The 27,986-nt window shown below is 51.8% G+C and overlaps 1 protein-coding gene across 2 annotated transcripts; it reads left to right on the top strand.

Annotated features, from left to right (window-relative positions):
- Positions 1-76: 76 nt before the first annotated feature.
- On the top strand, positions 77-27,357 carry Ppm1f (protein phosphatase, Mg2+/Mn2+ dependent 1F). Of its 2 annotated transcripts, none has more exons than XM_052158413.1 (8): positions 77-166; positions 6,644-6,912; positions 13,113-13,267; positions 16,072-16,274; positions 17,199-17,387; positions 18,292-18,435; positions 22,616-22,709; positions 23,867-27,357. In XM_052158413.1, the coding sequence occupies exons 2-8, from the start codon at positions 6,710-6,712 to the stop codon at positions 24,244-24,246; spliced, it is 1,368 nt and encodes a 455-aa protein (XP_052014373.1). In that variant the 5' UTR covers positions 77-166; positions 6,644-6,709; the 3' UTR covers positions 24,247-27,357. The 2 variants fall into 2 exon arrangements, with proteins under 2 accessions (XP_052014373.1, XP_052014372.1); XM_052158412.1 differs by lacking the exon at positions 77-166 and adding an exon at positions 185-291.
- Positions 27,358-27,986: the final 629 nt, after the last annotated feature.

Raw genomic sequence — 27,986 nt, 5'->3', positions numbered from 1 at the left:
GGCTCTTGTCTTCCTCGAAGCAAGACGGCAGAGGGACCACCAGGGGGCAGCAGAGGCGCGCGCCCGAGGCCCGACTGCGCTTGCGCGAAGCCTGCGGCGCCCAGGACGGGAAGTAGGCAGGGCTAGCCCAGAGCAGCGCGTGTGGAGCACTGCGGCAGGCAAGCAGGTGAGGCCCGCGGGGTGCAAGGGATGAAGAGCGAGGGTGAGGGTGGAAGACGCGGACTAGGATGAGGGTCATGTGGGGGCCGGAGGTGCACGAGAGTGAAATGAGACTGAGGACGAAATGGAGAGGTGAGACAGCACTAAGGCCAAGACGGGTTTCGGGTGCCCGAGCCCGTGGGGTTTGGGGAGAGCAGTGAGCAAAAGATCTGAGCGAGCCGCCGAGACCCCGAGGAACTGGTGGCGAAGCATAGGGAACTAAAGGCGCGGAGCTGGGAGTCCGGTGACCCCCATAGGGGTGTGACTGCACCGGGAGGTCGGAGGCGGCTGAGAGCCGTGAGCTGGGAGGCAAAACAGTGCTAAGGGGTGACAGCCCTCTGCTTTCAAGGATCTCGCCTGCTTTTACCTTCCAGAAACGAGTGGGCTAGGCCCACGGCCCTACCCTCAACCCTGCCGGTGAAGACCGGGGTGGGACCACATTTTCAACCTGAATGCCCAGCCCGGTGGCGTCCCTGAATGTATTTAAAGCTAGTGTTTTAGTTAACACCTGGGTCGGAAGCGCAGGTTAAAGCTAGACTGCGGTAGAGCCTCGTCCTGAGAGCCTGGGGCTTCATCGTTACAGCTGTGGCCTCAGTCCAGCCCCTGAGCTCTCCGTGTAAGGAGGAGAAAAGACATTGTAGGGATTTCTGCAGACTAACATCTAGTGAGGCCCAGTGGATGGCGGTGGTCTGCTCCACGAAGGCCTTCTGTCTTGAGGCCGCCTGATTAACAGATGTGTTCACAATGTTCCCACCTGAGGAACTGCAGGAGAGCCTGTCTCTACCTACCTCGTGATCTATGCTCATATCCCTCCCGCCGTCCAGTTTTACATTTACTGGGCAGCAAACTGGGATGGAAGTGACCCAGTCACTGGGCACCAGAGTCCTCAACTGAGTCCTGCTTTGGTGACAGCTCTTATTTGTGATCTTAGAGTAACACTTTCCTCCTAGCCTCTGGTTTTTTCAACTGCAGTATGGCCTGATGGCATGTTTTCCGCATAGTTCTGAGACATAAACAAAACAATCGTTCTAATAACCGCTAACCTCCCACAGCAGATTAATTTGCAGAATTCCTCTGTGATGTCACCTGAAGCCAGCCTTGTCTGGAAGACGGTCTTTGCTACCCAGTGTACTAAGGAAGAGTTTTCATTTCCTGTGTGATGGCCCAGGCCTCAGGCTACTTACCTCAGTCTGTGGCCGTGCAGCCTGCCGAGCTCAAAGGACCAGGACACTGACCACATGAAGCTTAGGAGCCCTTGAAAAAAATACCAAGCCTTTCAAAAGAAACATGGCTGCACAATAATCTGGCTGTACTTGAGCCACAGAACAGCTCATGAAAGGCGGTTCCCGTGGGGAGTGGCCATGGCTGGGGTGGGGTCCGCGCTCACTGAGACCGGGGCCCATGGCTGAATCTCCAGCACCAGTAGGAAGGAAAATATTCTTAGAGTGGGTTTTGGCATCTTTGTTTTGTTTTTTTGAGACAGGGTCTCACGTAGCCCAGGCTGGCCTCCAACTCCTAGCTAAGACTGAACTTGTGCTTGTAACCCATCTCCGTTTGGCTCTGTCTCCCAAGCACTGGACTTGCATGTGTTCGCAACCATGTCCAGTTCTATAGAGGAACCCAGGGCCTGTGCCTGCAAGGCAAGTATCTACCAGCTGAGCTACCCTCCCAAACCCCCGGGCCACACCCTTTGGGTTTTATTTGTTTTGGAGGAGGGTGTCTTCATTTTTGCTTGATTCAGTTTGGTTTTGGTTTTTTTGAGACAAGGTTTTACTCAGTTGCCTAGGCTGGCACCAAACTGATGCCAAGTCTCCTTCAGTTTCCCAGGTGGCATGATTATAGGCATGAACCACCATGCCAGGCTTAAGTGGTAGTTTTTAATGTATATTTTGCTACAATATTTATAATAAGCACTTATAAATATAAATAAAGTCTTTTCCATGTGTGTAGTAAAAGATTGGTTAAGATCTAGAAGGATTTACACCAGACTATTCCTAGCAATTATAAGTAGAGAAATAAGCGTTCTGGGAATGTGGGGGTAGGATAAAGCTCTACTGATAGACTGCCTGCCTAGCATGATGATCAATTCCAGTACCACATACACCAGATGTGGTGCACACCTGGGATACTGGCAAGGAAGAGACACAAATACCACAGGTTCAGAGTCTAAGGAGCAACTGTTAGCGCATACGTATAGAGAGGCCCAAGTCCCAGAACCAGGAGGATCCAGCCAAGCGTCAATTTGGCCAAGCCAATCAAGGCAGTGCAGCCATGCTTAATGACCTGCATGCCTTTTGTCTCTCCCTCTCTGAGTCCTGGAGCTGTGGGGTCTACTGAAATCAGACAGCTCCCCTCCCCCAGGCCCTGCACCTCTGCCCACCTCTGCATCTCCCATACTCCTCTGTCCAGCTAACTACCAGCCAGAGAGCCTAGTGGGGCCACGCCCTTCACCAGTTCTTTCTGCCTCCATCAGATCCTTTTTCTCCAGGTTATGGGCTTCAGAGCAGGATTGTTTTGTCCCCTTAGAAAGGCATGCATCAGATGTAGGAGCTTATTGGACAAAAGGTAAATGGGAAAGGATATTACTCTTTGCCTTTGCCTCAGCTAGACCCCAAGGAAGGAAACCTGACCTGGTCCTTCACGTGTGGCCCAAGCCACACCATGTGAAAGGAGTCTGAGTGGCTGCAGCAGACAGAACTCCTCTGAGCACGCTGCCTTCCTGGTGCAAGTAGCCGGTTCCTCCCGGCCCTGTAGGCTGGCAGATGCAAGCAGGGCTCTGCACAAGGGCATGTGCATGGTGCTGTGCTGTGCTTGGTGTGCAGGCCCCTCAGTATGCATGGCACAGATGGCCTTGGGGCCCAAACAGGTCCTGAGCCTGGAACACAGGCCCATAAGAGCAGTATAGCCAGGTACATTAAAGGTTTTCTAGAGCTGCAGGGCAAAGATGAGCCAAGCCTCCAAGGAAGACAGGTGAACTGGGGAAGGGATCCAGACCCAGGAAGCAGCCCAAGGGCAAAGGCTGGCAAGGGGCACCTACCTTCTAAAACGTCTAGCAGAGACAGTACCAGGTAGGGTGGTGTTGTGGGCAGGGCTTTGCTAGTTGGGGCTGTCTGTGTACTCGGGAGTGTGAGCACGCCGTCCTCTCACTGTGGTCTCCATCATAACTTCTCATTAGCCCATTTAGCACTGCTAGAGGGTTTGGTACCTCTAGGGCCTATAGAAGTGCATGGTACAAATATCCAAATGCTTGTCAGTTGCCTGGAAACAACTTCACAGTATCCACACTTCTGTTCCTGCTTGCCAAGGAGCTAGAGCACATGGTGGGTAGAGTACCATGTGACAGTTGGCCTGGTCCTCTGACTTGCTGTGCAGCTCTGCCTGTGTACAGACTCTCCAGCCCTGGCCGAGGGCTCACTCTCGTCTTTTCTGCCTTGCCTTTGGGTAGACGGCATCTGCCTGGTTCCCATCCTGCTCTTTCCTTCTTTGCTTTAATTACACTCTTATCTTTTTACCTGCCTGGTCTTTGCAACCCAGGCTACCCTTTATTAACTTGCAATTAAATGTGAGTGTAGACAATGAATTTTTAACTCCAGCAACATAACCTTCAAAAAGAATTACTCTATTTATATTTTTATTGTTAATTTACAAAGCTGCTTTTAACACTTGGGTTTGGCCCAGAGAAATAAAAAAACACTGGGAAAAGATAACCCCTTCGCCTCCAAGAGTAGCTCAGGGGGAGAGAGGCTACTTGAAGGAAAGGAGGCAAAAAGGACAGGCTGCAGAGCCAAGACAAGGGGAAGTACTGGGACTGTGAACGCTAGAGGAGAGGAGACACTGCTGGGGCTGGCTGCACACGCACAAAGGACGGGGCGGTTGAACGCCAGGCTCGCTGTGGCCGTCCTCCTCATTCACCTCTTTCCGCTTCTGCTGCCTGATCTCCAGTTCCCTCTGTCTGCAAGAGCAACAGAAAGCCTGTCACCTCTCAGTCCCTTAGACTGAGCTCTTGCACCTTACCACCCTGCTGGATGAGCTCGGGCTGGCTGCTGTAGACCCTGCTCCTGTCGCACCCCTCACTCTGTCCAGTGTTGGAGGCTGTGTGGGGTTTTGACCCAGGCTCTCTCTCTGTAGCTAGGTAACTTGACAGTGGCGTGTAGACCAGAGTGGCCTTACACTTGGGGCAACCCTCTTGCCTCTGCTTCCTGCTGGGATCATAGGCAGATGCAGTGTCAGCCTATGGCTTCCTTGTGTGTATCTTTTAAAACAAATTAGCTTTTGATTCCAGCCTTTGAAAGAAAGAGAGGTGTTGTGTTTTGTTTGCTTATCATTTGTATCAATTACTTTTCTTGTTACAAAAAAAAAAACACTTGACAAACCATCAGTGGTGGCCCAGCAATCCCAGCACTTGGGATGCAGAAGCAGGTGGATTTCTGTGAGTTCTAGACTACTGGTCTACAGCTAGAGTTTCAGGACAGCCAGGGCTACATATGCAGAGAAAGCCTATCTCAAAAACAAACAAGAAACAAAACATGGCCAAAGCAATTTAAGGAAAGAAGGGTTTATTTTGGTTTTTGGTTTCAAGGAGTACAGGCCATGATCTCAGTGTAATCTTGGGAAGGGAGCTGGTCACCTTGCATCCATAGTCAGGGAACCTGAAATGGACACTGGGCTCAGCTGTAGTCTTCCATTATTTAGTATGGGGCCCCAGCTGACAGGATGGTGCCGCCCACAGTTGGCCTTCCCACTTCAGTTAACGTAACCCAGAGAATCCCTCACAGACAAGGCTTGTCCCTTCAATAATTGTAGAGCCTGGCAGGTTGACAAGTGTTCCTGTCACAGCACGCCTTTCCTTTTGTGCCCTGAATACTACTGTGTGACATGGAACTGGGACCCTTCCCTCATCTGCTTCTCTCTCTGTGTTTTGTTTAATTTTGTGTTATTTGAAACAGTCTCATGTGTTCCAGGTTGGCCCATGACTCTGTATGTAGCCCGGGATGGTCTGGAAGTTCTCATGACCCTTTCTCTCATGTGCAGGATTGCAGACGTGCACTACCATTCCAGTTTATGTGGTGCTGAACCCAAGGGTTTGTGCTTGCCACGCAGTCTGCCACCTGAGAGGCATCTCCATCCCCTCTGTCTTCCACTCTTTATTTCACCTGTTAGAAGTGAGTGACCAGAAGTGACAAGTCTTTGCTACAGCGTGTTCTTTGAGCTCCCATTAGTTCTTCAGCATTTCCTCATCTGTCTATCTGTCTCACATCTCAGCCCCTGCTTCTGGCCAAGTTTGGAGGCACCATCTGGGGTTGCTCTAAGACTGATGGTTCTAGATGTCCTACCTTTCTTTCTGCCTGCTTCATTTAGTAGTTAGACTCTGAAAGGCCTGCAGAGGGAGTTGGACTCTGAAGCTGCTCTTCGGGGTCTCCTGCCTAGAACTCGGGGACTCAGGATTTCATATCCATTTCCTCACCTTCAAGTTTGTTTGCTCCGATGGTAACTATACGGGGCTCTTTCCTAAGGGAAGTCCCTGAGCCAGCATGTTAAGTAGAGCCCTCAGAGGTGCCACATCCTTGTAGGGCTAAAGAGAGTGAGCAGCAACACTAGGCTCGGAGGGCCCCTGCCGGAAAGCGCCAGCTTCAGACAGGCCTGTGCCAGTGGATCCTGGCAGGACGGTGATCTGCCCAGGTGGAGCGGGAGGTGGAGCTTCACTCCAACACCACAGGGAGCAGGGGGGAGAAGAGCCAAAGCACATCCCAGGAGGCCATAAAAGACAGGCAGACAGGGCTGATGTGCGTGCGCCTCCAGGACTGTGGCTTGCCTGGCACGCACAAGACCCTGGACTCGGCCTCTAGCACCACACCCAGGGCTCCCTTCTGGATCCTGATTTGCTTCATCTCCCAGATACTGATGGCCCTGGGCATTGGCTCTTCTTTTTTCCACCATCTCTATAGCCTGGAGATATAGATATAAACATACATACATGCATACATTCATACATATGTGTGTGTATATATGTGTGTGTATGTATGAATGTATGTATGTATATACACAAACACACACCTTTTTCTACCAGCTGGTCAGTAATTGGCGATCTGGTAAAACCCTGTTACCTATCTTGATGACCACCAGGTCCTGGTGTCCCTGTCCTGCTTGCCTCTGGTCATACCTACCACTCTGTAGGAAGCGTGCGTTCCCTCTGTCACTTCTAGGAGAAGTGGCCCGCTTCTGATATGAGGCTATTCCCTGGGCGTGCATGTTTCTCCACTTGAACCCATGTCTGTTTCTAAATGGGATTACCACTCTATTGAGTATGTTACATGAACTGTGTTGCCCAGGGCTTGTTGAGATACCTACCTTATTTTGCTAAAGAGACAAACAAGGCAGGACTCATATGCCCCATGTCATACAGCTGTAACCCTGTGATATTGCTAACTCCGACATCTCTCCCCAGAGTAAAGACTTGACTGGAGACCATCTCACCCCAGCCTAGCTGCGAGCCCCCCGGAATGCACTGGGCATGGCCTCTGGAGCCCCACAGAACAGCAGCCGGATGGCTTGTGACAGCGAGATCCCAGGCTTCCTGGATGCACTCCTCCGAGACTTCCCAGCCCCACTGAGCCTGGAGAGCCCTTTGCCGTGGAAGGTCCCAGGGACAGTCCTGAGCCAGGAAGAGGTGGAGGCTGAGCTGACTGAGCTGGCCATGGGCTTCCTGGGCAGCAGGTAGGCATGGGTTACCTCCAAAGAGAGGAGCTTGATGGACAGGGACAGGATGCAGCACTGCCCATCCGTGCTGACCGGGAGCCCACCGGGTCTCATGAGAGGGGCGTGGTCGTCCCTTATCTGAGCATTCCAGCAGAGCCTGAAAGTTCAGAGAGTGACGGGCGGGCCTGTCGTCCACGGCTGTCTCCCCCTAAGGAAACGCTCATCAACACTAGACCATGCCTCTGTCTTTCAGTCTTAAGCTAGAAGACTCATTTGGGCAGGGGGTATTTTTGGATTTCTTTTGTTTCATTTCTTTATTAGGTCGAGAACTTCCACCATATCATTTAAAGGAAATACTTTGTGTTCTCTCTTCACCCTCTGAGTGTAACATCCTACTGCTGTGCTTTGTGGCTATTACTAAATAAAATAAGGGTCTTTTGGACACTGTGGTACTAAGACAGCTGCTAAATGACTAGCGGACAGGTGCACTGGACAGACATGACTACTGTTCCCTGTAAGACAAGCACGTGGCTAAGTCTCTGTCGTGCTGCTCAGAATCTCAGAGTCGTGCACAGTTCTAAAGGTATTTACTTACTTCTGCAGTTGGGCTTTTTTTCTTTTATATTTCACTGTATGTGCATGAATGTTTTGCCTGAGTATTTGGATGTGTACCTCTTGCCTGCCTGTAGCTGGTTGTAAGCCACCCTGTGGGTGCTGGGTACAGAACCCAGGTCCTTTAGAAGAACAGTAAATGCTCTTAACCACTGAGCCATCTATCTAGCCCATACAGTTTCAACAAAATGTTTTCAACCAATTGTTTAAAAGTAATTGCAGTAATAGAAAGTGCAACCTTGAGATAAGGATGCTCTTGTATAGATGTCCTGTGGCCGTGTAACAAAGTATTGCCGCCACGGCAGCTGAAACACAAGCTTATCCTTTGACAGGTCTAAGGGCCCGAAATCCAAAATCAGGATATGAGTGAGGCCTCAGTTTGCTGAAGGCCACAGGGGCTGGTGTTCCAGGCCTGTCTCTGGTGATAACTGCTCAGTGTTGCTTGGCTTACCAACTCACATTTGTGGTGAGTCTTCTCCCTGTCTGTGCACCTCACTTCTTTTTTACTTTACTCTGTATGGGTATGCACAGCATTCACACAGAGACCAGAGGAGAATCTTGCGTAGCAGTTCACCTCTTGTTCAACACTGTCCCCCATTAACCCGTGGCCTTCAGCAGGTCAGCTGAGCTGGCTGGCCCTGGGTTCTGGGACCCGTTTGGCCTCCTCCTGGCTCACCGTCGTTGGGATTGCACATGTGCACCCCTGCACTCAGATTTTTACATGGCTTTTGGGACCTAAACTCACGCTTTCATGCTTGGGGGGTGGGGGGAGTGATTTGCTGATTGAGCTATTTTTTTTTCTTTTTGATCTTCTTCCTTGAAGGATGCTACTAGTCATAATAGATAAGGGCTAGAGGCCACCCTTCCACAGAGTTACACTTTACTGAAACTGCTTTTATAAAAACTGCAGTTCCAGATCAGTCGCATTCTGGGACTGGCTCTTCATGTCTTTTGTTGATGGGTACACAGTTGAGCCCAGTGTAGATGCTCAGCTGAAAGTCCTATTTCTGCCCATTTTGTGGGCATAGGTAAGTGGGCTATGAAACTGCCTTCAGAATCTGGATAAGGCCAGGCCATATTGCTCTCCAAGTCCTCACAATCCAGCGGCAGCTGACACTGTCCCATCTCAGATGAAAGGGGCCCAGGCAGAGAAGTGCCTGGTCCAATCAGTCACTCTGCACACTGTAGGAAAAAAGAAAAGTGGGTCTGTGAGGGGCTCCAGGCTCTCCTAGGCTGACTCTTTTCAGAAGAGATGTACTGGACCTTCTGGTTCATCTGTTTATCCAGTGTAGAAAACATGAAAGACAGTGGAGGACAGATCCGTCTCTGATCTCTGCCTTCCCCACTCAAGCTGCTGTCAGTCAAAGGGGTAGGGGTAGCTCATGGAAACCCAGATTTCTCTGGGTATATAAACCATACTTAAGGGTGGACCCCAGGCCCAGCCATAAATGGCCAACACAATGGTATTTTTGAAGAGTTTCTTTTTCTTGTATTGCTTCGTGTGGACATTTTTTATCTTCAGTGTTGTTTTATTTTGTTTTTATTTACCTGCTTGTTTTCTAAAGAGAAAGAAGGCAGTGGAATTGAATGATTGGGAAGGGGAAACCATGGTCAGAATATTGTATAAAAATTTATTTTCAATTAAAAAAAAAAACAAAGAAAAAAGAAAGAAAATGGATGGGATGGCCCAGAGCCCCAGGGATCTGCTTCTGTTTATCCACTAAAGAAACCATAAGTGTACCATAAAATGTACCAGCCAGGCATGGTGGTACACGCCTTTAATCCCAGCACTCGGAAAGCAGAGGCAGATGGATATCTTGAGTTCCAAGCCAGCCTGGTCTACGGTGTGAGTTCCAGAACAGCCAGGGATACACAGAGAAACCCTGTCTCAAAAAACAAAAGAAAGACAAAGAAAATCAGTACAAGATCCGGTGTAGTGGTGCACGCTTTAATCCCAGCACTCGAGAGGCAGAGACAAGGCCATCTCTGAGTTTGAGGCCAGCTAGGTTTACAGAATGAATTCCAGAACAGCCAGGGCTTTACAGAGAAACCCTGTCTTGGGGGGGAAATTGATATGATATTATACTGAATGTATTTGTCAACCATCTAAATGGATTTTGTTCTAGCATTTTCTCCTACATGTGGACTTGGGTGTGTATCACCATTACCTGTGGTGTGAGCCTCATTAATAGTCTGCATCGTATGCAGCAGTTCCCAGGCATTCACATTCAGCCATGTGCACATATGTTGTACATATACATACACATACTTATACATATACATATATATACACATAGTCATTTTGTGCCTCACAGACCCTCATGCTGTGCTCTTGTCCCCACAGCCCATCTAGAGTTGTGGGTATAAAGGGCTTCTGTTACATGTATCCACTGGCTCTTTTCAGATGCCTCACTGGTGTTTCCTCTAGAAGTCTGACCTCTGGGCTCTGCACACACCTTTTCCTTTCTTTTCCATTTATTGTGATTTCACTGGCACATCTCTAGATCCCTGAGCAAACTATAAAACTTACATTGTAATTATCAGGATGTGGTTTCATCTCCTGTTATAGCATAGATGCCTAGCAACCCTTAAGGAAGGCCCTTCCTTGGTTTAAGCATCCTCTAGTCAAGTTTAAGAGCTCCACTCCCACAACCAGGATCAGGACTGACATTCTTGGAGTGATGACAGGACTGAGGACCTCCAAACATCCATGGGCGGGTCCCTACCATAAGGCAGAAGCCTTGTATAGGAAGGAAATGCTGATGGCTGGAGGCCAGGCATTGTCTGTGTCTCTGTAGGGGAAGCCGCCTCCCTGCTCCCACCGCAGAAGCAGCCAGTGGGCAAACAGCTTAAGCATGACCTCATCTGCACAAGTGAGCAGGGACCCTTTCCCTGCCCCTAAGCGGAAAACACAGTGCCTGGCAGGAAATACCAAAGAGTGGGTGCCTGGCTCTTGCCTTACAGTGTGCTGCTCTTTATTTGGGGCTGTGGATATGGCAGGGGTGTGCTAGAGATGTAACCCAGGCGTCCCAGCAGGCGAGGGGGGCGTTTACCACTGCACTGCACCCATTTCAGCTGGTTGTTGTCAAAGCCTCTTCTAGAGGCCTCTCCCTAAGTCACTCTCTCCTTTGAAAAATTCAGCCGATTGTACAGTTCCACAGACTGTCAGTGGCAGAGCCTATAATCTCAACTACTCAGGAGGTTGATGCAGGAGGATTAAAGGCTCTGGCCTGCCTGGAATCCAGGGTAAATGGAAGGCCAGCCTGAGTGGCTCAAAAAGTAAAAAGAAAGCTGAGACAGTGACAGACTTGCCTACGGGAGTCTCTGTGATCAGTTTCCAGTTCTCTAAAACCAAAGGCCATCAGTAGATGGCCAGTCCCCTTAGGATGTGACTCATCAACCTGGCTCTTAGAAGGTCATTGTTCTCATTAAAGCTGAAGTGTTAGCCTAGCCTGGTGATGTGTGACTGCAGTCCTTAGCACTCTGCCTGAATTAAGAGTTCAGGGTCAGCTTTGGCTACATAGCAAGCGTGAGGCCAGCCTGGGTAACACAGGACACTGTTTAAAAAAAAAAAAAAAAAAAAAAAAAGGAGGCAGCTAGGGAGGATGGATGGTTCGACGGGTGAGAGTGTTTGCTGTGTAAGCATGAAAACCTAAATTCAGAAACCCCTGTGAAGCAACAGACAACAGGCAAATCCCAGGAGCTCAGTGGTCAGCCAGCTTAGATTCAGCCAAATAGCGCCATATAGCAGGACGTCTGATATCTTCCTCTGGCCTCTGCTCTCGAAGGTGTCCAGGCGCACATACACACATGCATACACATTTGCATATTTATACATGTACACACACGTTTGCACACAAAGGAAGAGAAAGAGAGAGATACATAAACGCCAGGCAGACTATAATCCCATCTGAATCAGTCAGGAGTTGATTTACAAGTTTGAAGCCAACCTGGGGTGTATATAGCTATTTCAAGCCCGCCTTTTTTTTTTTTTTTAATTAAAGAAGTCAGCTATGAAGATTCAGCCAAATGCCCTTCCGAACAGGCACACCAGACAAGAGCACATATTCAGGCTTCGGGGATCTCCCACTAGACATGAAGGCGTGTTCTACGGTTGAGATGCATCCCAGAAGCATTTGAGGTCCCAAGAGTGTGACCTCTTCTGCCCAGAGACTTGGGGCTTCAGTTTTAAACAGGATTCCTAAGGTTCAGAGCCCTGTGGAAAGGCATGTCAGCTCACCATCTTCACTGCCTACCTCGGCTACAGCAGACTTGCCTTTCTCCCAGACTCCTCTCGTTTGGTCACTTGTCCCATTTTGCAGTGCTACCTGCCCAAGGCCCCAACAGGAGACTAGCATTTCTTCTCTCCCGGCTGCTGTCAGCATGAGGTAAAGTTCTTTCCACACTTCTGTGCTTTTTGTTCTCTTCCGTGACTCCAGAACAGTTCGCCTTCCTTCTGTGGGACCCGTCCCTGCCTATTCCATACGTGGCCTACCCTTCCTGGAGCTCGGCCTCCCAGCCTCCCTGTGGCTCTTTCTCCTGCCTCCTTTGTTCTCCCAGCTCTCCAGGTCTCCAGAACTCCGCAGAGCCTATGGAAACAACCTGGCTTCCTGTCCCAGTTGGGCTCAGAGGTGGGGCTGCCGCCCCCCCTCAGTCCAGCTGCTCGGATCCAGTTTGAGTCACTGTCCTTCCCTTTGACCCACTCTCAGTTCTGATCAGCTCCCAAACTGTCCTGCTCTGTCCCTTTCTGACGCCAAGGCTTCCTGCCCAACTCTTAGGCCCTCTAGACTGTTGTCACCAGCATTCACCATTCAGCCTATCCTCAACGAGATCTAAGAACTCAACCTGACACTGTCATATCTCTCTTCAAACACAGAGCAGGGTTCCTTGTGCCCACAACCTGAGTATGCCTAACCCCCTTCTCCATAAATCCAGCAGCTCAGAGACTACGGATCTTCTGTCAGAAGACATCTCTGGGAGCCACCCTCCAAGAACAGTTTCCTGGGACTGTTCCCAAAGCACTAAGACCAGACACCTTAATGATAATCATTGTCTCACAGGATAGGAGCCAAATGGAGGTGGATGTCCTCAGGATGAGCCCTCCTGGGGGTCTGCAGGTGATCACGGCATTCCTCGATGTGTAGGTTTACCCCCGTCCCTGACCTGCAGCGACGTGGCTGCCCTCGTGTGTATTTATCTGTATTTACGCCTTTTCACGTACTGGGGTCCCTCCTACTCAACCGTAATCTCATCTTTGCGAGTACTATCCACATTGAACCAACTTACAAGAGGTCCCATCTGAGACGGTAACTCAGTATATAAATTGGGGGATGCAGTTCAGCCCTTAGCACACCCCGATCCCAGGGGTCACCAGCTTGATCATCAGGATGGGTTCCTAGCCGCTGAGCTCACATGCCCTCAAGGATACCTTTCCAACACGTCCCAGCAAATGGCGTGCCTCTGGTGTGTAAACACCCACTCCAGGTCCCTGGAGAGAGAGATCACCTGCTTGTAATGACCCCAAGAGGAAGGTATGAGCCATCCTCTCCATCTCCTGCAGGATGCCAGGAGCTGCTCCCGCCCAGCCTCTCACGTCTTCTCCCTAGGAATGCCCCCCCATCGTTTGCTGCGGCTATGACCCACGAGGCGGTGTCCCAGCTGCTACGGACAGACCTTTCTGAATTTAGGAGGTTGCCTGAAGAGGAGGAAGAAGAGGAGGAGGAGGAGGAGGAGGAGAAAGACGAGAAAGCCCTCGTGACCTGTAAGTTCCACTCGTATGGCTCTGGGATTGTTTAGCAAGTGATGAACTCGGATTGACACTAAAGGTCAGTGCCAGGGTGCCACCAAGACAGCAGGGTCAGAGTACAGCAAGAGCTTAATGTGGTGTAGAAAGCCTGCAATGGATGGAACCAGCGCCTGGGTCCGAACCGGCCAGGGAGACAGCCCACCTTTGTGTTCTCGATGGCGCTTCAGAGCGCATCGAGATGCGTGCTGCTCGCCCTGCTTTACCCAGGAGTGCAAGATGTGGGGTCACGGCCAGCCTCACCTGTGCTCGGTGCCCCTCAGGAAATGGCATGTCCACCCGTGGACGGGGCAGCTGTTGGCCGGGTCCTCGGCCTTGGCTTTCTTAGTTGGGATCATTAGATGTCAGTGATCCCATAAGCATGTGGTAGTAAAGATGGAGACTGTGTGTGATGGGGCAGCAGGCGTCAGTGGGCTGGGCCCTACAGTGACATACCACAGCCAGAGGAACCCAGGAACAGGGGGGCAAATGCCAAGAGGCTCCAAGACCATTTGACAGAGGGTTTGTTTATAAGATATGGGCTCTTACTCTGCGAGACTCTTTGCCACAGTACCTACTGGGCCTGCCTGCGACGGCAGCTGCAGGGATGCACACACAGGCTGCGGGCCAGGTTTCCAGGCAGTAGAGGGAGCCGCTCCTCTGCTCAGCATTAGGGCATGTGTAGAAGGACAAAGAACACTGTAGGAGAAAAAAGAGAACTACTGTAGCTTTTAGCACATACACCTACCAGCCACCCTCCTCACCCCCATTTCTGGCCCCTTCCACAGCTCCATGCCAATATGGCCTTGCCCCCTGCCTAGGAGACAACTATTCATAATGACAGGCGACCATTGTTCTCTGTAAAGCCAGCAGACAGACAGCAGCTGCCACCAGGGCCCCACTGCACCCCTCCAGGCAGGAGACAGCATCACCTGCTGGTGGAAAGGAGAATCGCAGCTGACAAGCCCCGCCCTACACCCGGGCATTTGCCTTCTGTGCCCTCCCGGCCTGGCGCAGAGCTGCCACTCAGGCCTAGGCATGTATCCTTGAGCACTGTGGCAAGTCTGTAGCTTGCAAGCCGTTCTCGCCCAGCTGGATCAGCACATTCTTTGAGGTTCATTGCCACAAGCAAAAATGTGACTAAAGCCCCGTGTGCCCACCCGCCAACAGCTTCCCTGTGATGCTTGTGAAGACGACGGCTCCTAGGGCTCAGGCCTGTAGCCCTTGGCCAGACAATCTGGGTAGGACTAAGAGCCGGGGCTGGGCACTACCTTAGGGCCTGCCATCTTCACTTTTAATTGCCTGTTCTCTGCTTAAGCAAAATCCAAATCTCCACCTATTGCTGGAAATAGCAGTGTAACCAAAGGCTAAAAAGGAGGCAGCCAGGCCTAGAGGCCCTAAATACCCCAGTCCCCAGGAGCAAGGAGACCACAGCTCTCCAGGCAGTCATGGCATCCTCTGTAACAGAGGAGAAAATGAAAGACCTGAGAAGTGATGTGGTTGGAGACTGGCTTAGTCATGGGACACGTGAGTTCATCACGGGGTTGCACTGGGTCCCATTTCGAGCTGTGCTCCCTAGGCTGGGCCTAACAAAGTCAGTTCTCCAGCTCCTCAGCCTCCACTCCCACAGCCGTTGCTAATAGTCCCAGCATGACGGCTGCAGCAGACTAGATGTCCTGCCCCAGGAGTCTGGCCGCACTTTCTCCCTGCTCTTGCCTTCCTCCTGTGGCTCCCTTGGGTCTCCTTCCACTCTTCCGTTTCCTCCGCAGCCACACCTCTGACTCAGCACACGTCTCCCAGTCACCCTCATCCCTCTGCTGTGGCTTTCGACGCTGTGGCTTTTCGACGCTTGGTGGGACCTGGCCACTGCACTCAGTCTACCGCTGTCCCCCACCCAGGGTCTAGCTGCCGAGCCATCTGTAGGTTGGAAGCTGGACAGATTACAAATGTCACTGGCATGACTCATGTACTGTTCTTATGGGAACAGCCCTCATTTTTCTAGGATTCATGCCTAAGAGTACAGTTCCTGGCTTAGAGGATAGTTGCGTGTTTAGTTGTGAAAGTTATTTTTAGTAGCAGCTTAAGTCAGAACAGGCCAGAATTCAGTTATTCCTCTGCCGTGGGACCTGTAGTATTTCTAATTAATGGACAATTAGCAGACACTTTGTCACTGGCAGCAGACTTTCTTGCATACTTCGTCGGTCAGTGTGCTGAGCGTGGGCACGCCTGGGAGTGAGGCAATTGACCAGCGGGCCTGTGGAGGCCGTTGGGATTGACCAGCCGGCCTGTGGAGGCCGTTGGGATTGACCAGCCGGCCTGTGGAGGCCGTTGGGATTGATCAGCCGGCCTGTGGAGGCCGTTGGGATTGACCAGCCGGCCTGTGGAGGCCGTTGGGATTGATCAGCCGGCCTGTGGAGGCCGTTGGGATTGACCAGCGGGCCTGTGGAGGCCGTTGGGATTGACCAGCGGGTCTGTGGAGGCCGTTGGGATTGACCAGCCGGCCTGTGGAGGCCGTTGGGATTGACCAGCCGGCCTGTGGAGGCCGTTGGGATTGACCAGCCGGCCTGTGGAGGCCGTTGGGATTGACCAGCGGGTCTGTGGAGGCCGTTGGGATTGACCAGCGGGTCTGTGGAGGCCGTTGGGATTGACCAGCCGGCCTGCGGAGGCCGTTGGGAGGGCTTTCAATGCCTGGGGACATGGCTGGAGAGGAGAATAGCAGAGTAGCCAAGCCTCGACTGCATGCTTTTACTTTCTGGTTAACAATTCTCCATCATGTCCATCAGTACTAGATGCCAAAAGCCTAGCACGGAGCTTCTTTAACTGGCTTTGGGAAGTGTGGAGCCGGTGGCAGAAGCAGGTGCCAATGACTGCCCAGGCCCCTCAGCGGCAGTGGCTGGTTTCTATCCATGCCATCCGGAACACACGACGCAAGATGGAGGATCGACACGTGTCCCTTCCTGCTTTCAACCAGCTCTTCGGCTTGTCTGTGAGTGTTGCATCTGCAGAACCCAGAACTAGCAGTGTAGGGGCACGGGGTGGGGAGTGGGGTGTAAAAGGCGGGGAGCTGGCAGTGCTGCGAGAGCTGCCGCCAAAGCTAAGCCTGCGGAAATACTGAGGAGCTGCTGTCTGAGGGCTGAGTACCGACCACCGAGTACCAACCACCCTGGGAGCCTGAGAGGCTGGGTCCCAGCACTGTGAGCCTGGCTTCCAGGCAACTGATCTCCACAGTCAAAGACTAGACAAAGACAATAGTTGGCCTATTGTTATGTAAAGAGGCTGGATGCTAGGTTCAGACTTGAATTGCTGAGCCGCCAACAGCAGACACCTGATGCATCTTACCTCGGGTCATGTCCGCAGCATCCAGGAGCAGCTGGTGGAACTCAGGCTCCAAGGGCTGGCCTTTCCCAAGCAGCCCTGTGTGTGCGTAAGGGCTGTCAGTTCCTAGAGGCCCTACCTGTCTTGGGTCTGTTTTGTTGTTTAATAGGGTACCTAAGACTGGGTCATTTATTAGAAATATATTTCCTACTGCTCTGGAGACTGAAGAGACCTTAGTTAGGTAAAGGGACTGCATCTAAAGGGAACCTTCATGCTGGTGAGAAACTCTGCAGAACACCAAAGTACTGCAGGCCATCACATAACAAGATAGACCAGGTTTCCCCAAGGAGAAAAATTATTTCTCCATTCGTCCCCAAGTAAATTGATGACAGCTACCTCCCAAAGATCTCCCTTACATACTGTGGGGATTAGGTGTCCACTACATGAATTATGTGGACGAACTTTACAACCATAGGGTTTTCCTAGTTACCGCCTGGAGAGCATTCCCCACCCCCACCCCCACCCCACCCCACCCCGCCCCCGCCCCAGGTGAGAGCAGCTGCCTGGGGCTCTGATTCCACTGTGCTCCCGCCAGGACTCTGTGCCCCGCGCCTACTTTGCTGTGTTCGATGGTCACGGAGGCACGGACGCAGCAAGGTATGCCTCTGTCCACGTGCACACCAATGCCTCTCACCAGCCGGAGCTGCTCACAGACCCTGCAGCGGCGCTCAAAGAGGCCTTCCGGTGCACCGATAACATGTTCCTCCAGAAAGCCAAGCGAGAGGTGAGACTGGCAGTTGGGTTGGACGTGCTGTTTGGGGGTCTGTAGCTGTTAACATCAGAAAGAAGAGTTCTATTCGCCACAGAGGAATAAAAACTAAGGGTTGCGGCTTCAGAGTCTCTGGAGAACTGCTGGCAGCCATGCTATTTCATTCCTTCAAGCCTGGGGCTCAGTTTTTGTTTGAATGGAAGCAGCTCAAGGCTTATCTGTTGTATTAGTCTTGTTTTTCATTACTATAACAAGATCATTGAAGCTGGATCACTTTATAAAGATAGGGGCTTGTTTTGACTCAGTTCTGGACACACAAGCAAGGCAAGTGGCTTGCTTTTTTTTTTTTTTAAGATTCATTTATTTATTATATGTAAGCACACTGTAGTTGTCTTCAGACACCCCAGAAGAGGGCGTCAGATCTCATTACGGATGGTTGTGAACCACCATGTGGTTGCTGGGATTTGAACTCAGGGCCTTCGGAAGAGCAGTCAGTGCTCTTAACCACTGAGCCATCTCTCCAGCGCCCCCCCCCCCTTTTTTTTGGTTCTGTTTTTTTCAAGACAGGATTTCTCTGTGTAGCCCTGGCTGTCCTGGAACTCACTCTGTAGACCAGGCTGGCCTCGAACTCAGAAATCTGCCTGCCTCTGCCTCCCAGAGTGCTGGGATCACAGGTGTGCGCCACCACACCCCGGCTCCTGACTCACTCCTTCCCTTCCATACCAAGTTCCCGGCTTCACTGCTCTGTCTCCGGCCACCACAGACTGCATTGCCAGCCCAGGGTTAGGTATGAAGGGGGTCCTGTAGAACACACTCTCTCCACACAGTACGATCATGACTTGGTCCCTAAGCACAGCGGTGGGGCTGGACTTCCTCCTCAGTCCCTCTCAGCCCCACATGGCGCTCTCTCTCCCTGCAGCGACTGCAGAGCGGTACCACAGGAGTGTGTGCACTCGTCGCAGGAGCAGCCCTGCACGTGGCCTGGCTTGGAGACTCCCAGGTCATCCTGGTACAGCAAGGCCAGGTAGTGAAGCTGATGGAGCCACACAGGCCAGAGCGACAGGTGCGTGGCTCCCTTTATACAAACTTCAGACATTCTCAGGCCCCAGTTGTGCCAGACCCCAGTCGGGGACCCCGCAGGGCAGTGCAGTGCTGGGAGGTCCCGGCTCAGTATTATTGGTGTAAACTAGAAAGTAAAGAAGACTCCCAGTGCTCCTTTATAAAGTGGGCAGGGGATCCCATATGAGCCCTCCAGGGAGTTCTGTAGACAGGGAGTGACAGAGCCCAGAACTTAGATCTGAGCCTGTGGGGCCTGCGCTCACCCCAAAAGAATCCTGTAGTACTTCTAGGCAAAGTGGATGGCCACTGACTGAGGGTAAGCAAGGAAGCCACTGTGCCCTGAGTCTGGCAAACCTCACGCCTGGAGCTTCAAAGCATAGTGGCCACCCCAGGATCTCAGGACCCTAAGTCTCTTGGCCTCTTGAGTCTTGAGGTCATCACCTAGACACAGGTGTAACAAATACTCAGACTCTTACCTCACAAGCATGTCTGGACTGTCTCCTAGAGTCAGAAAGAGAAAGCTTAGAATCAAGGAATATCAACCCCACTTTCCCCAACCTTGCTTTGCCATATTCCTCTCTGCTATGTCACAGCTGGTGCTCTGCCCCTCATCAGCACATAAAGAACTCCCGCCCTTTCCTGTAGACACATGGCATGACCTTTCATTCACAGTCCAGTCCCCCAGTCAGTGAGACATTCACCAGTATTCTCTTCTTTCCGTTCTGAAATGAGGCAGGATAATCACCATGTGCACCCCGTTGTGCAGGCTTAGGTGTATGTGCACAGTGGGTCATAGGAGACATGCTTCAGTCTTAGAGATTGGCCCCACTTCTGCCACTGCTGCTGCTGAGACGCCATTACCCACAGTCTCAGCAGCCCATGGAGAGTGCCCATCTGTTTCATGACATTTCATGGAGAGAAAGAAGTGTGTGTTCACTGCAGATCAAAAGCATCAGTGGCAGACCAGAGTCAGTGCACCAAGTCCAGCAGATGAACCCGTCCAACTGTTAGGATTGCTTACAGGTGACTTGTAGCTATACCGTGGGAAAACCTACCCCAGGCTCGTGAGGGCTTCATGCCTGAAACTTCCTGCACAATTCTCTGGGCTTCTGAAACCCTGCAAGCCTGCCGAGCTTCTCCCACTAGAAGGGTCTATTTCAGTCAGAGGGAGCTGTTACACAACACCATCTGGAAGGCACAGCTACCTCGGTTCTCTCTTTGAGTGCATTTGTCTTAGGGTTTTTGTGGGGTTTTTGTTTTGTTCATTTGGTTGGTTTGGCTTGGCTTTTGTTTGCTTGGTTATTTTGTTTGTTCTCTTTCTTTCTTCCTTTCTTTTTTTTTAAAGACACATTATCTCTATGTAGCCTGTCCTGCCTGAAACTTGCTATGTAACCCATCCTGAACTGAAACAGTCCTTATGCCTCTGTCTCTCAGGTACTAGGATTACTCGAGTGAGCTACCAGACCCAGCCTTCCAGAGTAAATTTGAATATAGGTTGTTGTTGTTGTTGTTAAGATTTTATTATTTTTATTTATGGGTATGAGTGTTTACCTACATTTACATGTACCACTTTTATGCCTGGTATCTGCAAAAACCAGAGAGGGTGTCAGATCCTCTTGAGCCGCTGTGTGGGTGCTGCAGACTGAAGTCAGGTCCTCTATAAGAGCGGCTGGTGCTTGTAACCATGGAGCCATTCCCCCAGCTCTTGCTCATCTTTCCAGAAGTTCAGTGTCATCGCATTCTTTCCAGCAAGCACCCTGGCTGCCCTTTGCCTGTTCGTGCATTGACTGTGGATAACACGGCCAAGTAAGGGAGCTCAGCTCCTGTCTGGGCACTACGTGTGTCCCCTCACATCCCGTTGTTGTCCTATAGGGGTTTGGGGTGTTCTGCAGCAGAGGCGGATTGTCTCCCCTCCTGTGCTTCCTGGGTCACAGAAGCAGGACAGGAAGCAGCCGGGTATATGGCTTATGGTGGGTGGCACCTGTATACCAGCCAGCAGGCAGGAGAGAACCAAGGTTCAGTCATTCGCCCTCTGCTGCTGTCTTCACCACCACAAGGGCTTGACTTCTGCTAATTGAACGGTAAAACACAGACAGGTCTGGATCCAGTGCCAGCCTTTGCCCTGGGGCTGGATATTCTCTTTTCCACACCTGGTGGGAACATTTTCCACACAGTCCTGAACCCTGTTTGGTCCTAGCTTGACCCTTCCAAGCCTCGGGGTTTATCGGTCAGGCAGGGTCCCTGTAAGGTGTAGGGTAAAGATGGAGTGGCCTGGTGCTGAGGTCAGTGCCAGCCCAGGGAAGCACACCTGTGGGTCAGGTGTCTGCTCGTCCAGCTCCGCCCCATCCCGCCAGCTCCGCCCCATCCCGCCAGCTCTGCCCCATCCCACCAGCTCCGCCCCATCCCACCAGCTCTTGCCTGTAATCCTTGTCACTACCTGCCAATTTCCAGAAAAGCAATCAGAAGACTCCTGCAGGAACTAGAGCCACAATAGGAACATGAGACCCTGACAGCTTGGAGAGCTTCAGAAAGGGCCCACACAACCACCACAAGTAACTCTGAGGATTGTGAGGACTCAGACTGATGTCTCGACCTGCAGCTGTCTAAACAGCCATCACACCAGTGGGCTTGGTTTAGGCCAACTGACATTTAATGTCTACTCCGTCAGATGCTTTACTGAGGCAGCAAGGTGATGGATGACCTAGAACCAGTGCCTTCTGCTCAGCAACTCTGGTGGAGAAGCGGGGTACAGTAGTGAGGTTACAAGACTCAAGTACAGGTCAAGTACTGTGGAGAAAGCATGGGAAAATAGGGCTGAATCCTGGAGACATGGGACTTGAGCACATCAGAGATGAGAGAAAGCCGGTTATACGCACTGACCTGAGACAGTAGAAAACTCTCCAAGGGCTCACTGCCAACTCTCATCATGTCCAGACCACTAGAGGGCAAGCTGAGGTCTGCTCTCAAAAGGATGGGCTGTGAGGTTGCCGATGGCATCTGCAGTTGTAGATCCGTGGCCTGAGGAGGAAGGGTCCCAGGCTTTGGGGCCATGTGGAGAGGGCCTTGGGAGTCCGCAGGGATTCAGAGGTGCTCTGAGTGGTGCTGGGACCTTGCACACTGCAGCCCTGACACCAGGGAAAGGATAATGTGGCTGTTGCTAGAACTGCTGATCCACCGAGCGTTGGCTGCAGAGATGCTGTTTCAGGAGGGGAGGGTACAGCAGGAGGCAGAGGGAAGGCGCCCAGAACCAGGCAAGGGTGCTGGCTTATAGACCATGTCAGTCGGCACAGGGCAAGGCTAGAATCAGTGCAGATGGAGGAGGGATCCAGGGAAGGGAGGAAGGACCACGGTTATAGGGTCGAGCTCAGCAAGGCCAACCAGCTTAGCACATTACTTTAAACCCTGGGGCTATAGCCCATGCACACTAGGCAGGCCTGTTGAAACAGAGGCCTGTTGGGTGGGCACCACTGGTCCCAGTGCCCGCTTCAGCTCTGTTCCCACAGCCAGATAGTTTGAACTGGAGCTTCAGAAAGGAAGGTTCTGTCGCAAGGAAGGAGTGTGAGGTTAGGTTTACACAAGTGAAAGAGGGATACGAGTGACCTGCCTCATCTAGGAGAGATTCAAGATGCCCCAGGGGGACTCAACACAGGCACTCAGCTGCTACCATTAGCTTCCCGGAGTCAAGCTCTACTTTCGGGAGCCTCTCCCTGGAGGGGGCCTGGCAGAACCAAAGAGAGTTTCAAGACACCTGTGGCTAGACCAAGCCTCTGCCCATCCACCTTGTAGGGAGGGTTGGATCTAGGCAGAGACAATGCCTAGGAAAGGATGGCTAAGGGGCGGGCATGCTGCTGCCTCTCATGGCCTAACTTAAGTCTAAGAGTCTTGCCATGCAACCTGGTGTGCACAGCGCGTGCTTCGTCCCCAGCAGTTTTCACAGAGAGATAACAGTCCCAGGTGACAGGCGAGGCGTCTGCCCTCTGAGTCCCAGCTAACACCACTCTCCTGCCCCAGGAGTACCTTAATATGATGTCTGATTTGGATATCTAGGTAAGCTTCTTGACTTGGTTCAAGTACTTTGGCTTCAAATGTGTCTTAGGACCTAAGTTCTACTTACGCAGTAACATTCAAGCCCTGCACCCGTCCCCCACTCACCCAAGTCCCCACCTCATGATTATCTCTTGCAGGATGAAAAAGCACGTATTGAAGCACTGGGTGGCTTTGTTTCCCTCATGGACTGCTGGAGAGTCAACGGGACCCTGGCAGTGTCCAGAGCCATTGGTAAGAGAGTCACCAGGGCTGCTGCACTGTGGGGGCCATGGGCTTCCTCAGGGACTTGGGGCAGAATAATACTTCCTAAAGTATTCACAGCATTTAGACCATTAGACTTAGGGTGGAGCTGCCTCCAAATAAACCCAAGATATGTGATCCACCCAATCTCGTGGATCCCAGCTCAGCACAGTCTAGGGAAATGCCAGCAGTTGTCTCCTGGGCTCTCAGCCGATCTAAGCTGCAGGTCTCTGCTGCTGCTTCAGCACAGAGGTGCTGGGGCCAGGTTGCTCTCACCAGAGGAGCAGGCGAGCAGTGCAGCTTCTATTGACTGTAAATTGTAAAACATTGTAAGGTCAAGAAGCTACTAAGGAGGAAGAGTGTAGCTTGCTTGGTAGAGTGCTTGCCTGGCATGCAGTCCTGAGTTTAGTCCCCTCTTGTGCTGCTGCTGCTGCTGCTGCTGCTGCTGCTGCTGCTGCTGCTGCTGCTGCTGCTGCTTAAACCAGGCATGGTGGCACACACCTGTAATCCATCCCAGCATTCAGGAGGCAGATAGAGGAAGGACAGAACTTCAAGGTTATCCTGGACTACATAGGCTATAGGAAGCCATCTTGGGCTTTATGCAAATAATAATGCTCAACTAGAAACATAGAAAATTAGAGGCCCTCTATAGGGCCTACTAAAATACAGTAGGAAGCCTCTAGTCAGGGTTAAATAGTCTATAGATGATGTCTTCTGTAAGGTCATTCATGCTTTTTCTCCAAAAAAAAGTTTAAGATCCTTTTTCCTCTTGGAGAATAGCTTCCCATTCTTCTCTGTCTCCTGTCACTGCTGAGACCCAACTCAGAAAGCACACCTGCCCCTCCCTACAACTCCAGCTCCATCTTCTACCTGGGAGTTTGCCCTCTGCCCTCTCACCCTCCTGACGTCTTTTTGGCACCTTCCTCATAGTCTGTCTCTGTACTGCTCTAGCTGTCTGTTCATCTCGAGACACACTGGAGGCACAGCCTTCCCTGCAGTGAGAGCTGCTCTGTGGAGCTGGGGAATGAGCCCCCTACTAAGCAGGTGCCCCCTCGAAAGCCAGCTGGGCTCCCGTGCCCATGCCCTGGGGGATGGTTCTGAGCACACAGGAAGTAGGAAACAAGGCTCTTCTGTCTGTTCATTCCCAGGGGATGTCTTCCAGAAGCCCTATGTGTCTGGAGAGGCAGATGCAGCATCCAGAGAGCTGACGGGCTCAGAGGACTACCTGTTGCTTGCCTGTGATGGTTTCTTCGATGTCGTCCCCCACCATGAAGTCACGGGTCTCGTCCGTGACCACTTGCTCAAGCACAAGGGCGGTGGGATGCATGTTGCTGAGGAGCTGGTGGCTGCTGCCCGTGACCGGGGCTCCCATGACAACATTACTGTCATGGTGGTCTTCCTTAGGGACCCCCTGGAGCTGCTGGAGGGTGGAGTCCAGGGGACAGGGGATGCCCAGGCAGATGTAGGAAGCAAGAACTTGTCCACTGGCCTCTCAGAACTTGAGATCAATACCTCACAGAGAAGCTAAGTGGTCCAGGCCTCCAGGCCGCATCCGGACTCTCCCTCTGCCCTTGTGATCCTCCCCTTCAAAGACCTTAGATCCAACAGGTATAGTGGGCAGGGGTGCACACCCACACAGCCTTCCCTTAGCGCCCCAGCCCTTCATGTTGCCTGCCACAGCCTGTCCTCGTGGCTGCAGAACTGCAATAGGCAGCAAGTGGGTCTCAAAAGGAAGCATAGGAAAACGGCCTCACCAAAGAGTGATGGCTGAGGTGACCATGGCAGGACAGGTCTGGGAACAGAAACCACAGGCACCTGCTGGCAGCCTAACCAAAAACACAGGTCAGGTCTTGGGGGAGCCTCACACAGATCCTGGAGTGACATCTGCAGCCAGGTGTCCAGCCCAGGCTTGTGACTTCTCATTGTGCCCAAGGCTGGGAGGGTTTGGCCTGTACTAACACACAAGCTTGCCGTCCTGCTTGACTTCCCAAAGAGGAGACAGTGGTCTTGCTGGGAGGCGCACCAGGAGAGTGAGCCACTGCCACTCCACTCTTAGCTGAGTACCAAGGCCACCAGGGCTTTCTAGACTCGCTCTTTCCCTTGAGCTTCTTGGGGTGGTTAAGTCAGACTTGTGTGTCTTTGTTTGTGTGCTTAGATTTATTGCAGGGAATGGTCTAATCCAGAATCAGTATTCAGGCTTTGTCATGTATCAGTGCCAAGGTGACCCACAAGGTCATGTAACTTAAGCAAAGCTTAGCATTTATTTTATTCCTGAAAACTTAAGTATTTTACTTTTTTGTGTGTTCGTGGAGACATTTGCAGTATTACTGATTATTTTTCCTAAATCAGGATGGGAACAAATTTTTCCAGGTTATGTTAATAAGCCATTTAAGTGCCTTAAACAGCTTCGGTGTGGATGAGATTTGCTGGGCCCATCATGGATCCTGACAGGCAGACATGTTGAGGTTCTCAGAAAGGCAGCATTTGCTGTGGGAAGGCATGCTTTGAACCAGCACGCTTTCTGGGAAGTCCTTTTGTGCTTCTGGGTGCCTCAGAACTTCCTTGAAATGACGGGTAGAGGCTGTGACGATGGGCCCCTGGGGTGACACTGGCCTCCTTGCCCACCCTCGGAGTCTGGCTGGATCCCAGCTAAGAGAACCTTACTGCTAGAAGACGGAGACTCTTAGTGTGTTTACAGTTATGTTGATGCAGTTGTTGAGGACAGTGCTTAGGTGAGGAACTTTGGCAAGCCCATAGTCCACCATCGTTCTCCTGTGGCTGGTGTCCTATCCTGCTAGACTCTGTCCTGACCTGAGCAACATGAAAGACCTCCATATCCCTAGAGCAATGATGTATAAAATCAAGCAAGGAAACCAGGCTGGGGGTAGGGGGTACCCAGAGTAGAAGGACTAAGGAGGCCTTCAACTGCTCTGTGTAGGGCCAGAGGGTAATGGGTGGCTTAGCAGAGGCTCAGAGAAGCAGCAGTCGGGAGAAGGGTGTCTGTGAGGTCCCCATGAAGGAGACAGTCCACCAGAGAGTGCAAGCCCTAGCAAGACTTGCAGAGCTTTGCTCAGTGCACCAAGCCCTCTTTGACAGAAGCAAGGGCGCTCATGCCTTCTCCCTTGAGACCAGTCCAATTCCAGCAGGAGGAGAGCGAGCCAGTCAGATGTGATGCGCACACCGCCTGTACGCTTCGCACTTACCCATTCCCACAGCAGGGATGGAGGAACTGGGGCCATGTAGTTGATTCCTTGGTCAAGTCTCCTGACAGGAACTGCTCACTCAGATGATTGCCCACCATAGTAAATAGATAGGCAGTCGTTGGTCCAGCCTGCCTGTAGCAGTGACCTTGACAGAGGGAGATAGTGATTTTGGTTTTCTCCCATTTTTGCTAATCTGTTCATTGCTGGTGAGAGTGGGATTTGGGCCTCCTTGGTGGCCTGGATTCATACTCATGTGTAAAGTTGTGCCAAACATCAAGGCCTCCGTGTAAAGGGAAGCCCCTTTCTCAGGCTTGGCTGAGTGCCTCCCCCACTGCTCCCCTGCCTGGTCGTGGTCTGGGACCCAACATCAGGCACTGCTCCATTCTGATCTTGTGGCCAAGGGAGACCACATTCTCCCACTGTTGAAGGCTGTCCTTGTGTTCATTCCTAGGCACAGAGAAGGACGCTTTTGTCTTGACTGGAGTTGCCAGTACCAAGCCTGTAAGACTTCTTGACCATCTCCTCTTTAGACTCTCATCCCAAAAGAATCCCATAGCCAGAGTGACTCCCTGCTTTGTCACCATCACATTGTGAGCAGAACCAGTCACTGTACCTCTCAGCCGCAGGTACCCTTTAGGGGCAGGCATGGAGGGCAGCACTACCAGGAGCTGCCAGAGCAGGGGAGCCCATCCTCCACCAACAGCAGCAAGGGTTAAGGATTATTAGTGTCTATTCTTAAAATTAAGTGGGCTGGAAAAGAGCTGAGCTACAGGCGCCAGTGCCTTCCATGGATGCAAAAGCTGAAGCAGTCAGCCTGCCTTTGCAGGTACAGCCGCCTCCCAGCTAAGGCCTGGAGGCGGAGGAGGTGGGAGGGCGGAGCAGGCTTTCGGGAGTGTTGAAGCGAGGTATCTGCAGCACAGTGTTGGGAGTCGCAGAACTCATGGTGGGAGATGGCACCAGCACCTAGGGGTCTTCAAAGCCCTGTCATTCACCAGGATCTGTCTGCCCCTGCCCTTCTGGGTTCTGCATGCAGTGCCCCCCTCTCCTGAAGAGAAGTTTCAGAGTGGGTGTCCTGGCTACCTCAGCTGTATTCTCAGAGCCAGAAGGATGGCTCTGGCCATACTGTACGGAAGCTAGGCCAATTTGTGTGAAGCAAGCTGGGCTTCTGGTTTGGCTCGGCCTTTGTGGACGCCTCCAGGAACCGTCTTACAGAGTCCTGTGTCTTCACTGGACTTTGGCTTTACCAAACATGCCAAGCTTTGCCATTTACCTGCCATGTCGGCCTTGCCACGGCTCATTTCTGGGGGCTTCCTGGGAGTCTTGTTCTAAGATACCATGTTTCTTTAGTCTGAGGGACAAGTCCCAAGGTGATGAGGTCATAGGACAGTCTTCCCCTGGGGCCCCTGTACTGGTGTCAATAAACCATATATTCAAGATTCCTGAGTGCCACTTCGATCTCTTCTGTGTGTCTATAGTTAACCACTACAGTTAACTGTATCCCTGACAAGATACTCGACAGAAAACGTATTTAAAAAGGTGTTCTAGAGAGTTCAGCCCATGTTGGTCCCATGTGCTTGGGCAGGAGCGTGTGACAGACTTCATGGCCGTCTGTCTCAAAGCCAGCCCAGGAAGAGTGAAAAGAAATGACCAGAGACCCACAGGATGTGATCAGCTGCCAAAAGCCAAGTCAACTGCTTTTCACAATTTCCCAAAACAGTGCCGACAATTTGGTACTTGGGACAAAGCATTGGAAAACTGAGCCTTCAGGAGACATTTTGGATTCGGGGTCCTCTTGGCATTCAGGGTATATTTGGAAGCTGCTGAGTCCCTAGCCAGCTGGTCCTGGGTCTCATCCTGAGACTGTCCATCCCACCAGCCATGGGGTAGAGGGCGGTAAAGAGCGGTCAGGCCCCTGGGGAGCCCAGCAGCTTCCCCAGCCTGAACCGCCCACCTCAAGCATTCAGGCACTGAGCACAAGGCTCTCCCTCCGGTTAGCTGCCAGCCGGCCACCAGTGGCCTAGACTCACGGTATTTCAAGGACTACTGCATGGACGCTAAAGCACCA

Source organism: Apodemus sylvaticus, chromosome 15 (genome assembly GCF_947179515.1).
Source record: "Apodemus sylvaticus chromosome 15, mApoSyl1.1, whole genome shotgun sequence".
NCBI lineage: Eukaryota > Metazoa > Chordata > Mammalia > Rodentia > Muridae > Apodemus > Apodemus sylvaticus.
This window is presented reverse-complemented; position numbering and strand designations above follow the sequence as displayed.